This window comes from Brienomyrus brachyistius, chromosome 19 (genome assembly GCF_023856365.1).
Source record: "Brienomyrus brachyistius isolate T26 chromosome 19, BBRACH_0.4, whole genome shotgun sequence".
In the NCBI taxonomy this organism is placed as follows: Eukaryota; Metazoa; Chordata; class Actinopteri; order Osteoglossiformes; family Mormyridae; genus Brienomyrus; species Brienomyrus brachyistius.
Genome location: NC_064551.1, coordinates 1,210,258 through 1,224,255, shown reverse-complemented (window position 1 = coordinate 1,224,255; position 13,998 = coordinate 1,210,258). Strand labels below are relative to the sequence as shown.

The window sequence follows — 13,998 nt, the reverse complement described above, 5'->3', positions numbered from 1 at the left end:
CTAGCAGCCACGGCGCGACGTTACCATGAGCTTCTCCATCCCATTGACATATACTCAACATATTTTTTTCTCTTTCACGCCCAAAGCCAGCTCTCCAGAACAGCCAGCGAACCTGACCCGCGCGGCCCGACCACATAATGCACGGGGGAAAGCGAGGGCTGGTCGCACCACAGAACACTTTTTTGGAAAATATTGTCAGACGCTCAAGTGGTAAGAAAACTAGATAAACATTTCAAATGATCAAAAATGAAAACGGGGGACGGAATGTTCTAGAAGTGGGTTCTTTCTTTGCATGTTCAGTTGTTCTTTTATGGCGAAAAGTAAATTAAAGGTGTGTTTGATCCAGCCGTTCGTTCAAAAGTATAATTCCTTAGTAAAGTTGCAGCACTGCTGCAATACACCCCAGTTAATTACGGATGATGTTTTGCCCGTCACACGGGCAGCGGAGAAAGTGCGGTGACATCGGGGTCGGGGTTGCTGTTAAGGCGTTAAGGCGCTGACTACTGTGGGAATTATGGGGCTCTGTAAAAAAATAAAAAATAAATCATAAGCATTTGCTGTATATCGCTCTTTGTCAAATAATAGGGTATACCTTGTTGAACAGATTTTGTATGCTGTCGGGTTCGAAGACACTGGAGACCCGTGAAGTTATCAGTAGCTGCGTTACAGCTCAGATGATCGCTTTCAAACTGGCCATTTATTTGTAGAAAAATCAATTGATTAAATTAGGCTTAGTATTCTGTTCTAGAATTAAGAGACCTTTGGTATATAGGCTATAAAACGGGCTGAATTGCTTCGCAAGTCTGTTTTCTGCAGGAACAATAATAAAAAAAACGTTAATTTGTAACCAAACTTGTGGCTATATACAGAATATACATGTGTACAATGTAAAACGTGGAACATGCATTTATATAATATTAAGAAGTAGTGTTTTTTGGCAAACGAATATTCTTTATTTGAAGCCATATGATTTGCTGCTTTTATCCAGCTGATAGTACAGTGCTGGAAGCTAAGTCATTAGCCTTTTACATAAACGGGAGCTTTTGTTGGTTTAACATGGGTTTTTTTAAGCTTGATTTTTTCTTATTGAAAGTTATAATACAGATGAATGGTTTGAAATGGGTGTTTTTTATCTACATGAACCGGAAAATTAAGGTTCTCCTTAATTACAGAAATGTTGAAAATAAGCAATACGAATTAGGCTGCATGATGAATGCGTTTAAAGCCGTAATTTGCTCTTCATAAAACTTCATTTTCAGAAATCTGAACAATTCAGTGCGATGAGTCCCGCAGTTTATTTATTGCTCATTTAAAACCACGGGTTCTTAAAATAGATAGCTTATTAATTGCATTCTCTTTAACAATTGAATTGCATTCACGTTTGGTGAGTTCATGGTTAATTTGCTTACTGGTTAATTATTTAATCGTAATAAAGAGTTGGAGTGCCGCAGATAAATGGAATACTTTATTTAAGATTTAGAGATATCTGGAGTTTGCTGTCACAATTTATGACGCATGTATACTGGAAAGAATTCAATTGCAGCATCATTAAAATAAGTACCTGGATTATATACCGATAACTTCAAATGTCTGGATTCTTAAAGATCAAAACCGTGGTTTGACTGCTGGATTAAAGTGATAAGCAATGTTGTAGACCTTTGACAATTTTTATGGTTAAGTAATAATGCCCTCAAATGCTAAGGTACACCGACGTCTACAGGAACGAAACAAAAAGAATATTACCCCTCTAACTGTAACCCATGGACCGCCTATTGGATGTCGTCAGTTAAAAGCAGATAATTTCTAGACGCGATACAATTCGAAATAATTGGTTACCAAATGCAATCGGTTTACCTCACTGTCTGTTTTGTTTTTCAACTAAGTTCTTCGATCACTTTAATTCCGGGGATATCTATAGGATTATATAATCACAAAGTATAACATCCGCGAGTGCAGCGAAAACCTTTTAGCTAATCAAACTTGCGAGTTTCATTTGGATCCCTTAGTTCGTAGGAAACAAATTTGGTGGATAATTATTTAGGGAAATGCTGGGAATTCACCAGTAGGGGTCAGATTTGGACACATGGACAACCACCGCTTTTCCAAAACCTAGACCGCGTTTGCTGTTCATGATATCGTGCTTCTTCCCGACTTCGAACTACACGCTCATTCGCTGAACTGGCTCACAGACGAATTGCTTTTCAATACGCGCACGCATTCCCGAGAGTGCGCGCTACCTAACCCCGCGTTACTGTGTTTAATAACGCATCGATACAAATATATTGGGGTATTTAGTACATAACAACTAACAGAAACATATTATATTAACGGAAAAATGTTTTCACAGACATAGATCAGCAGACTCCCAAAGTGGAAAAGAGACTGAATTTCAGGAATGGCCGATACAGGACGGGGACAATTGTAAATCCGATGCAACTCAGTTGAGAGTGTGTGAGTGTGTCAGTACATTCCATTATTATTTCATTATTTCATTATTATCAACGTGAGAATCTCGAGTTCTTGTCCAAAACTCAACCTCTCAATAAGTCAATTAATACGTGTCACACTGATTAGTGGCTTTTGTATTCACAGAACATCAGGTTTTTTTTGGTGGTTTAAGTAAAGCAGCACATAGCGGCATTTGTGACGTAAGTTATGAGTAAGAGAACTTCTGGCGCCGGTTTTAACATTAGTCTATACAGTTAGATGGGCAAATTAAAATGGCAGAAGTGCGTTAGGTTTAGGTCCGGGGGACAAAAGTGCGAGAGAGGCCTGGACGTTCCTGTACAGGACACCTTAGCCCTTTTGAATGGTCTTTGCGCGTGATGTACTTTGCCTACGTGAATGTCACCGCTCCTCGTGATACACTGGCGCTCAGCACGCACCCTTAAACATCACCTGGTGGCTTACAGACTTGCGCTAAGCAGTGTGGATTATCATTTCTCACAATGAACGAAAACACCACGCTTAGAGCCACGTTAAGGAAAAATGGCGGACTGGTCTGTCCGTAAAATATTCTGCATGTGTCTATGACCATATGTTTAACTATTTTAAACACTGACAAACATGTATACACAGGAATCCAAATTTTATCATCTAAAAAGCCATAGCTGTTTCTACAATAAAAGGGGCCAACCAGTGTCTACGTGAGATTAAATATTAAATATACTTAAACTGCATGAGTTTGTTGAATTTCCATTAATAAATCAGAAGTCATTTGCGGCTATGTGTCAGTAGACCTACTTACGGTGTAACAGCTCTCGCTAAATGAAGAAATGTCGCAGAGTGAAACATGGGTGTGATTGGGATAAGGATATGTCACACCGGTAAAGGAAAGGACAATGTGATATGGCGATGTGAAAGGACGACGTGATAGGGTGATGTGAAAGGGCGATGTGATGTGTCAAAGGAAAAAGGTTTATACACTTCTCCCTGAGTACACGCTCCTCGCGTAAGGCGAGTGGTCAGCTGGAATTCCAAGTACCCAGCAAACATGAAACATCTCCCAGACGCATGGCTATATGGGGTCGGTCCGTCCAGGACTATATCTGTACGTCTGCACGACGCGCAAATCAGGGTCAGTATCAGGACGTCTGACTACGACCTCTCTTCAACGTTGATATGTATAGTATAATATATGAAAGTCTAGGTTTTTGGACATTGTCAATTCAATTTAATGCTCATGAATTCAACCTCCTTTGAATTAAACGGAATACAAATAAAAAAAAATACCATATGCTCCCTCGCATCATTTTATGAAACAGTAAATGTAATCATGATCACATCTATACATCTACAATTCCACTTGTATATGGCGTAAACTGTCACATTGCATTCATTTTGCGCACGCGCAGAGCGCTGGATTTCAAAATCCGCCAGCAGCTTGATGTGCGGTCGAATAAACATCCAGCTTGTTAAAGTAGGTTAATAAAGGTAAGGGAACCAGGTTAATGCTAAGTTACGTTAATGAATTTCCTTCATGTTAGCTTTTTTGGTGTTTTTTATAACCAACTTCAACTTGCTGTGGCTAGTTAGCTTGCTAACTATGACCGAGTCCACCGCTTAGCTAATGATAGTGACCACGATAGTTCCAAGCGTCCATTTTGCCCAGTTCATCTGCTCTCTGTGCGCAGCACTTAGCAGCTTTAGCTTTGTACTGTTCTGTTGTATATACGTTATTTAAATGAAAGTTATAATTAAATGCATGGCGGTTCATTTACAAATGAATTTAGCCAAAAGGCACGATATACCTGATGTCTAAGATTAGTCTGTTTTGATATAACAGACGTGCGTGATGACCGCATTTCAACTCATTTGGAACCGTCCGGTGGACGTCGGCATGCGACGTTCAGAAGACGTTTATTAAAGCTGAAAAATTATGTCTGAAATACTTTTTGATAGCTAAAAATGTCCTTTAGCCGGTGTTACTGCCATTTCTCTGCTGACGAAAGATTTTTTCTCGTCAGGTCAGCTACTATAAAGTACGAAGAGCCAGTTTCCCGAGAGCCGGAGAAGTGCACAATATTGTCTGAAGTACAAATGAAGCGATTCTCCACTGATGAGATAATGATCGCTTGTTGGTGCGCAGACAGCTCCCTCCTTAAGGTTCCTCTGTTTACAGTAATGCCACCCTGGGTTTTATAAGCGTTTGCGTTCAGACTGCCGGAAAACTGTGTTTGCTTCACTGGCCATTCCTGTCCCGAAGCACCTCGCCGTTTTAAGGGTTATGTAACACGGACAGCCAAAGCCTCAGGCTGATTTTAGCAAGAAAAAAATCAGCCACTGAGTTCCAGCACAGAGATTTAAGACGAGGGTGTAACGGGGAGATGTGATGCATTAAATACCGCGTTGAAAGGTCTTCCTGATGGAGGTCTTTGAAGTCCCTTTCCTTATGGTGCATAAAACGTATATTAATGTAAAAAGACGCGTATGATGTATGAATGTGGTTTTGATTCTTCAAGTAATATGCCTATAATGTAAGGAATTAGAATACACGTACTTCGATTTTGAACTGATTTTCCCTCATTTTGAAATTGGTGGGCTCACTCTGAAAGTAGACTTTTACATAACATCCTACTCAGTAATACACAACAAGTTGCAGAGTGCTAACTTAACACAAGTGCTTTCTCTTTGTCGAAACCCGTATGAAAAATAGAAGTATGTAGAATACAGCTACTGTGACTTTTTCTATTGCATTTTATAGCTACCCCTTGAGCTTCTCACGGTACCGCTATAGACGCATTATAGCAACGCGCGGCGCTGGGCTCCTTCCTCTGGCAGGGGTGCCGGTGTTCTGAGCTACCTATCGAGGCGCGTTATCGAGCCTTTCTGCGCATGTGCAGTTCCACCGTTTTGGGATTAGGGTGAGGGTTTTAGAGTTTTTTGGGGGGTTAAGGTTAGGGCTCAACTCGACAGAACACCGGACCCGATCATCAGGGGTTGAAATGACGCACTTTTGGGCAGCCCTGTCTCTAATATGGCTCCTGGACTGTCTGTGCAGGTGCCAACCCATCGTAAATTAGTGAGTTTGTAAAGAGGGTAAAACCTGCAGTGGTGTTCTGGCATAAGGCTGGCTGACGTGGCTTGGCTTACTTATAGATTAATGGATTTTAACGCTGACACAAACCGAGGTGTTCTGCTGCTTTGTAATTGTGGGGGCCACTATCATACGGACAGTTGACACACAGTGTTCACTGGCTCACCCGGTTCTTCTCGAAGCCCTGCGCCATGGAGCCTTGGCAGATCACCAAGTTCTGTCACCAGACCACAATCGGTCCACGCAGCGGCTCCTGGAAAATGAAACCGCTGACAGCTGCTCGGCGTCACATGCGAGTCCGCTCTATGCCAAACAATGGCTGTCTGACGGATCTTTCAATGATTTTATAACAAGCCTTTGTTAGATTCTTATTTGATGTACACTAATACGTTGAGTGAGCGCCTTGTGGCAAAGCGGTGCCACACGCAAATCTAATAAGGTGGACGCCGCCTTTGGCATTGCACATCGTGCGTTACGGCGCTCTTCTGCTGTTTATGCGCAGCTGAGAGTCTCAGCGAACAATCATTCATCTCATCTGATATTAACATATATGTAATATCCACTGGTATATTAAGCACCGAAAGAGCGATAAAACTCACATACAACCAAACAGCTGTGTCAATTTCTGATCCTCATCAAAAAGACATTTTGCAGTTTAGTGATGTGCGCCAAGTCGCCCTTTACCTGATGCTGGACATTTGACAGCAGCATCTGAGTAGCACAGATTCGCCTGAAACGTAAACCAGCTAACTTCAGGTCATTCATCCATATCCTTCCCAGTATACCACATGCTCCTGCGTAGACTGTAATTAAAAAAAATTTAAACCAAACTATCCATGCTTGCACAAATGGTACTGGAAAAACTTTGTGGGTAGGTCAATTCTGCAACCTAAAATTCACATTGGTGACAATGCTCTATTACGTTTTTCTGTACAAAACCGATTCTGCATCTGCAATTTACATTTACGCGATAAAGAAATGTAAATGTTTTCCCTTAAAAATTCTGTTAGAAAAGGCAGTGCAAGATGGCTTCCTTTTAGCGTGACCCTGTGTATCTGCATATTCTCTGTGCTTACTTATGTAGGGCACTCTAAGAAAATTAACACACTTGGGACCTCATTATTAGCAAGCCCACATACATATTGCATCAGTTTGGTTTAGTGAGCAATTACCTGCTAATTGTTTAAGATGTCAATCAACGAGAACAAAACAGAGGAGGTGGAAGGGGCTTTCAGGCTGGTGATGAGATGGACGCCAGTGTGTGAGCTGTGTTCCCTTAGAGGTGACTTCCTGTGGCAGTCAGTCCCTGGGTGACTGAGCTGTGCTTGGCACTTATGGGGGCGGTGTAATGTTGAGTGGTGCAGCTGTCTGAACTTCGGTGCGATATCAGTTGCCATGCCTCTAGTCATGGGGTCAGTGGTCCCAGTCACCGGAACGTTGTTTTTCCACCTGTGCTGTGCCCCGGTGCCTATAATGAAATGCGTGAATACAGGACACAAGGCAAGGCACACCCTGGATAAGGTGTCACCGGATCTGTAACTGCGAGGGTGTGAGGCATCACGGTCACCCACTAAATCCGACAGCAGTCCCTGTGGTACAAGCTAAGGGGGCCTGGAGCCTGTCCCACAAAGCAGGGGAACACCTTGGACCAAGCCCAGCCTTGCAGGGAGCTCGATTTGGTGCATTTAAAATATGATATAAAGTGGGGAATCAGCATAAATTGAATGATAATGAAACGGTTACATTCTGGCAAAGTTCTGCTTCTGACCTGAAACGCCGAAGGAACTGTCTGATGGTGTGACAGGGTCCGCATAATGGGTGTGGGTGTAGTTCTGAAGGATCTATCTGATGGTGAGACAGGGTCCGCATTGTGGGTGTAGTTCTGAAGGATCTATCTGATGGTGAGACAGGGTCCGCATTGTGGGTGTAGTTATGAAGGATCTATCTGATGGTGCGACAGGGTCCGCATTGTGGGTGTAGTTATGAAGGATCTGTCTGATGGTGCAACAGGATCCTCATTGTGGGTGTAGTTATGTAGGATCTGTCTGATGGTGCAACAGGGTCCACATTGTGGGTGTAGTTATGAAGGATCTGTCTGATGGTGTGACAGGGTCCACATTGTGGGTGTAGTTATGAAGGATCTATCTGATGGTGTGACAGGGTCCACATTGTGGGTGTAGTTATGAAGGATCTATCTGATGCTGTGACAGGGTCCACATTGTGGGTGTAGTTATGAAGGATCTATCTGATGGTGCAACAGGGTCCACATTGTTGGTGTAGTTCTGAAGGATCTGTCTGATGGTGCGACAGGGTCCACATTGTGGGTGTAGTTATGAAGGATCTGTCTGATGGTGCAACAGGGTCCTCATTGTGGGTGTAGTTATGTAGGATCTATCTGATGGTGAGACAGGGTCCGCATTGTGGGTGTAGTTATGAAGGATCTGTCTGATGGTGCAACGGTCCTCATTGTGGGTGTAGTTATGAAGAATCTGTCTGAAGGTGTGACAGGGTCCGCATTGTGGGTGTAGTTATGAAGGATCTGTCTGATGGTGCAACAGGGTCCACATTGTTGGTGTAGTTCTGAAGGATCTGTCTGATGGTGCGACAGGGTCCACATTGTTGGTGTAATTCTGAAGGATCTGTCTGATGGTGCGACAGGGTCCGCATTGTGGGTGTAGTTATGAAGGATCTGTCTGATGGTGCAACAGGGTCCACATTGTGGGTGTAGTTATGAAGGATTTGTCTGATGGTGCGACAGGGTCCACATTGTGGGTGTAGTTATGAAGGATTTGTCTGATGGTGCGACAAGGTCCACATTGTGGGTGTAGTTATGAAGGATCTGTCTGATGGTGCGACAGGGTCCTCATTGTGGGTGTAGTTATGTAGGATCTATCTGATGGTGAGACAGGGTCCGCATTGTGGGTGTAGTTGTGAAGGATCTATCTGATGGTGCGACAGGGTCCACATTGTGGGTGTAGTTCTGAAGGATCTGTCTGATGGTGTGACAGGGTCCACATTGTGGGTGTAGTTATGAAGGATCTGTCTGATGGTGCGACAGGGTCCGCATTGTGGGTGTAGTTATGTAGGATCTATCTGTTGGTGCGACAGGGTCCGCATTGTGGGTGTAGTTATGAAGGATCTATCTGTTGGTGCGACAGGGTCCGCATTGTGGGTGTAGTTATGAAGGATCTGCCCATAGTTCACATCTTCACACTCCATATATTTGTATATTGACAGACATAAGCTTGACTGTGAATAAAGATTTTTCAGAAGAATGCCTGTAAGACTGAGCAGATCCATGTGGTAATAAGGGGTACATATGTTCCTTTAAAATTGTTTAACTTTTCTATACTGTGAGCAATACTTGACTCAGTAGGGTTAGGGTTCGTATGTCTATATACTGAAAATGGTTTGTCTCACATCTAAACTCAACATGGGCTTGGATTTGCATGTAGAGCTAAACTAGAAAGAGACGTGAGTCAGCAGGCCTGCGTCTGTCACAAGAGTTTCATTGAACTTTCGTCATTTTCTGCTTGTTTTGTGGCGCAGAAACCAGCTTCCTCCTTGGGAACGCCCAAATCGTGGAGTGGCCCGTGGTCTACAGTAATGACGGGTTCTGCAAGCTGTCTGGGTACCACAGGGCTCAGGTGATGCAGAAGAGCAGCACGTGCAGGTAAGCTGCCTCCGCAGCCTCCGCCTGGAGGCAAATAAAAGCTTTCTGTCATTATTACGACGAGAGCGGGAAGCATGCGTGCTGCTGAAGCCTCAGTGTCCTTCCCGCTCGGGCTTGTTATGTGTGCAGTGAGTTCATGTCCTGAAATGACCTAATTACTATTAATAAACTGTAGAACAAGAGTTATAAATATCCTGGCTTAATTTTCAGAAGACATAAGATGCATTGCTATTGTTATTGTTGAAATGGCTGTTTTGTTTCTTAGCAGATGCATGTAGTGAAGTTGAATTTTTAGCTTTTATACAGAAAATATATTATAGAAGCATGTTGGGATGGGTGCCTTCCACAGCAGACGGTCCGTGTCCTCAGCTGCCTGCTGTCCTCCCAAGAAGAATCTGGACAATTGACAGAAGCCGTATTTTATCATATTTATCTCCATGTCTGCTGCTTCATTGTTACCTGAGCAATTTAACCTGACAGCCTTTCGCTTCCTTAACGGCCACCAGTGTCTTGACTCTCGTCCCTTTAACTTGCGTGGTGAGAACCTGATGCTTAATGTGCGAAGAGCCCGGAAATCATATCTCACTAACAGACGTGAGCCTGGGCATTCTGCTCCCGGGCATCTCCGTTGCCATGGCGCTGCATGCAGGGTGGCACGGCACCCCCCCGGTGGAGCTGTGTGCCCCTGTCCACTCAGACATCCTGTCTTCCTCAGAATGTCTAATACAGGGTTTGTGCTTGTTAAGGGGCTGACCGGTATGACAGCGCTGTTGCCATGGGGATCTCCTCCTGTTTACCTGAGTGGCTCTTCAAGGATAAAGTAGAAGCAGATGCCTGTCCTGGACTGTGGATGCTTAGACATGACCGATGTATTTTTTTCCTTAAGCAGTATCATGTCATGGCATGATATTGAAATATGTTATTAACTGTGGAAGTGGAAGGCAGACAGCTCAACCATGGTAGTCATTAATACCTGCATTAATAACCTCTGGGTGTAATATGCTGCATTGTGCCAATGACTGTAGCAATAGACACCTGTATTAGTAAAAGCAGAATGCATTTCAAGTGCTGCTCTGATTGCATACGAATTAATTGCTAATTCACTAATTGGCAGAGATTGCGGTTCCAGCCATTGCACAGTACATATAGAGCTGGATGTTTTTTGCAAGATTCAGTTGCAGGTTTGTTCGCTGGATGGAGCTGGCAGATGTCTGCAGCCTGACGGAGCGGGTTGCTGCTCAGCAGGCTCATATAGCTAAGGCGTGTCGTGTTAAAGGTCAAGACGAAAGCATCTACCTGAGGAGTGTAAGGAACGCCTGAAGTAGCGTAGCCATACAACCGAAAAATCGATAAAAAGCCCCACTTAGCGATACTGTCTCCTGCGAAGATGCTTCTGCAAAGCTTTTTTAGGTGTGGTGCTCTCTGCTGTACAGAACAGTGAAGGTTACTGATGGTTTCCTTTCTGATGCCTTATTGGTGGATGTGCACCATGGGCTCCCACTTTATAATTACAGTGCTGATGTTCTGAAGACCTGATCTGGATAAGGGGAGGGGAAAATGTGTTTGTGGTGTTGGATTAAAAATTACCGTGTCGTGTCAGAGTTTGGTCTCCTTGCCCTGCCTCTTGGCTCAATCCAATCATGTAGCGTAAGTAGGTTATGTGGCAGCTGCCAGGACCAATCAGAATAGCCGATGGCCAGTGCAGCCACACATCGCTGTTGGTCCATTGCCCTGTTCCTTCCTATCAACATAACCGCACTGATTCCACCTCATGATCTCTCTGCGTCTTTTGCGCCCCTTCCTTCTTCTGTCCCTCTTTTTTTAACAGTTTTATGTACGGAGAACTGACCGACAAGAAGACAATAGAGAAGGTCCGACAGACCTTTGATAACTATGAGTCCAACTGCTTTGAAGTGCTTCTGTATAAGAAGAACAGTGAGTACTGCAGAGGACGCCGCCGATCACTCCAGATGAAAGGCCATCCAGTGTCCCTTTGGCACCTCATTGCCCTTTCAAAAGGCTTTTGTTTTCTGTGTGTAGATGCTGTCACCTTATAAACACGAGGGAGATATTCTGCGTTTAATGCTGCTCGCAGTGAAGTTCAGAGAAGCCTCACTTCAAAAATAGCTAGAAAAAATAGATATTGTGAATATTTTCACAACATTATTTTCCACCAAGTCGCCATCCCCTGGACCATTACCATTCACTGTACCGTGTGCTGCGTCAGAGAGCCATTTTAATTTTCACTCTGAACATTTAGCTATAGTGTTCCCATTATGCTGTTTCTTTTGCCTCCCCCTGTTGGTGACTGCCAGAGTTGCATGCTTGTGTGTGTAAGGGCTCTGTCTCTTCCCTGTCTTTCCTAATGTGCTAGGGACACCAGTATGGCTCTATATGCAGATTGCACCAATCAGGAATGAGAATGACAAGGTTGTCCTGTTCCTGTGCACGTTCAAAGACATCACCGTCTTCAAGCAGCCCATCGAGGACGAAACCACGAGAGGTAGGTGCTAGTCCAGGGTGTCCTGCGATCCTATCACCAGATAAGCTCGCACGGTAAAACTGTCCTTCAGACAAAGTGTCCTGGGAAAACAGCGGAAACTAAACTTAGTTTTCAGCAAGAGGCTTTTGTATTTTTTAAAACAGATATCATCCGAAGGAGACACGTTTTTATGTTTGAGGTGTATTTTACTATAGGCCTGATAGCGACGGAGAGGCTTGCGTTTCAGCATCACCATCCTAGGCTGCGTGACAGTGATCACAATGGATAGTGGATGATCCATGTCAGTTATGCCCCTGGGCTCCTGCAAAACTGAAACATTTGTCCTCTGTAAAGAAGCCGTCCCCTGGCAGAGAGACAGCAACCCATTCTTCAAAATAGCGGCCTGCTCACTAAATGCGGAGACTGACTTGTCTTGGAGCTTTATTAAACATATCTGCGTTCAAGCTGCTCTGACTCTGAAGAAAGGTATTCTAACCCTATTGTCGGCGTTTGGTTGATAAGGCCGTGGATTATTAGGTGCTACTGACTGCTGAGTCTCACGACACTAAAAGTGGTCACCGGCTTTCACTCCATAAGGACAGACATGATTATCCCGTGCTGTTTACGTGTCATTAAATTAAACTAAAATGGTTCTGCAGTTCCCTGTGATGAGTTGGCGCCCCCTCCTGGGTTGTTCCCTGCCTTGCGCCCATAGCCTCCAGAATAGACTCCAGATCCCCCATGACCCCAGAAAATGGATGGATGGGCGGGTTCTGGAGTTGGCTTACTATACAGGGAGCATGAGAATCTGAGCCGCAGTAGATTCGGGCTGCTTTCTCGCCTAATCGCAGATCCAGCCCCCATCATCTGCAAACACAGCTTATAGCACTTTGCTTACAGGGCTAAGGGCCCCAGCAGGTGAGCCTCTATCTGAGGTGTGTTTGCACATGTCAGAAGGGGACTGGTGCACTGGGAGTCTTCTGTCTGAGTCTGACCTCTGACTGGCACACAGCTGTATTCAATTTTTTACAAAGTGTAATTTAAGTAAAGTAGCATTATTGCCCACCGTTTACTCCAATAGGAACCGGTGTGAATCGCGAAACCTTCATGCCCTGGTGTGTGTGAGCATTTATGATACAGATCAGCAAACAGCCCCAGCAGATCTGTGGGCCAGAGACATTCTCATCCCCTCCAGCTTGGGAGGCCTGCAGCCTCCCATCCCCTCCAGCTTGGGAGGCCTTCAGCCTCCCATCCCCTCCAGCCGCGGAGGCCTGCAGCCTCCCATCCCCTCCAGCCGTGGAGGCCTTCAGCCTCCCATCCCCTCCAGCCGTGGAGGCCTTCAGCCTCCCATCCCCTCCAGCCGCGGAGGCCTGCAGCCTCCCATCCCCTCCAGCCGTGGAGGCCTGCAGCCTCGTATCTTTTCCAGCCGTGGAGGCCTGCAGCCTCTTATCTTTTCCAGCTGGGGAGGCCTGCAGCCTCCCATCCCCTCGAGCTAGGGAGACCTGCAGCCTCCCATCCCCTCCAGCTGTGGAGACCTGCAGCCTCCCATCCCCTCCAGCTGTGGAGACCTGCAGCCTTTATGATCACAGGGAACTACAGAACCATTTTAGTTTAATTTAATGACACGTAAACAGCAGCCTCCCATCCCCTCCAGCTGGGGAGACCTGCAGCCTCCCATCCCCTCTAGCTGGGGAGACCTGCAGCCTCCCATCCCCTCCAGCTGGGGAGACCTGCAGCCTCCCATCCCCTCCAGCTGGGGAGACCTGCAGCCTCCCATCCCCTCCAGCTGGGGAGACCTGCAGCCTCCCATCCCCTCCAACTGTCTTTAAAGAGCAGACTCTATAAGCCAGCTGGGAGTTAATTGGGACAAAGTTTGCCAGATAAACACAGCGTTCCACCACATTCTACACTACAGCTATAGTGCATTTAAGAAACAGAACAGGAAAAAGCAACAACGTGAGTACTGGGGACTGGAGTAATCCAGAGAAATGTAGAGTAATCTGACAAGACAAGCCAGCCCTGGTCTGTGAGAGCTGGAGTTCTGCCAAGATTACAATAGACCTATGAATTCCTTTCCACTGAACATCCTCCTGTACAGTTAATACAATTAATTTAATGTTGATTGACATGTGAAGGAGGAGACGACCTGATTTACTATCTAAATAAGTACTTCAATAAAGCATTTAAGAGCGTAAGGAGCATTAGACGATGACAGTTGAGTACCTTTATCTATAACCTTGATCTCTACTGGGAAAACAAGGGAAATTTCATAAAAACAAATGTTTGTTACTGCCATTTTTATGGAGA

The 13,998-nt window shown here is 44.9% G+C and overlaps 1 protein-coding gene across 1 annotated transcript in view; it reads left to right on the top strand.

Moving 5' to 3' along the window:
- The window catches only part of LOC125714417 (potassium voltage-gated channel subfamily H member 5-like), a 90,102-nt gene that overhangs the window by 23,707 nt on the left and 52,397 nt on the right, over window positions 1–13,998 (top strand). Inside the window, exons 4-7 of the mRNA XM_048985012.1 lie at window positions 87–210; window positions 9,086–9,209; window positions 11,038–11,144; window positions 11,584–11,712. Coding sequence (XP_048840969.1) covers window positions 138–210; window positions 9,086–9,209; window positions 11,038–11,144; window positions 11,584–11,712 — 433 coding nt within the window. The 5' untranslated portion in view covers window positions 87–137. The remainder of the gene's footprint in view (window positions 1–86; window positions 211–9,085; window positions 9,210–11,037; window positions 11,145–11,583; window positions 11,713–13,998) is intronic.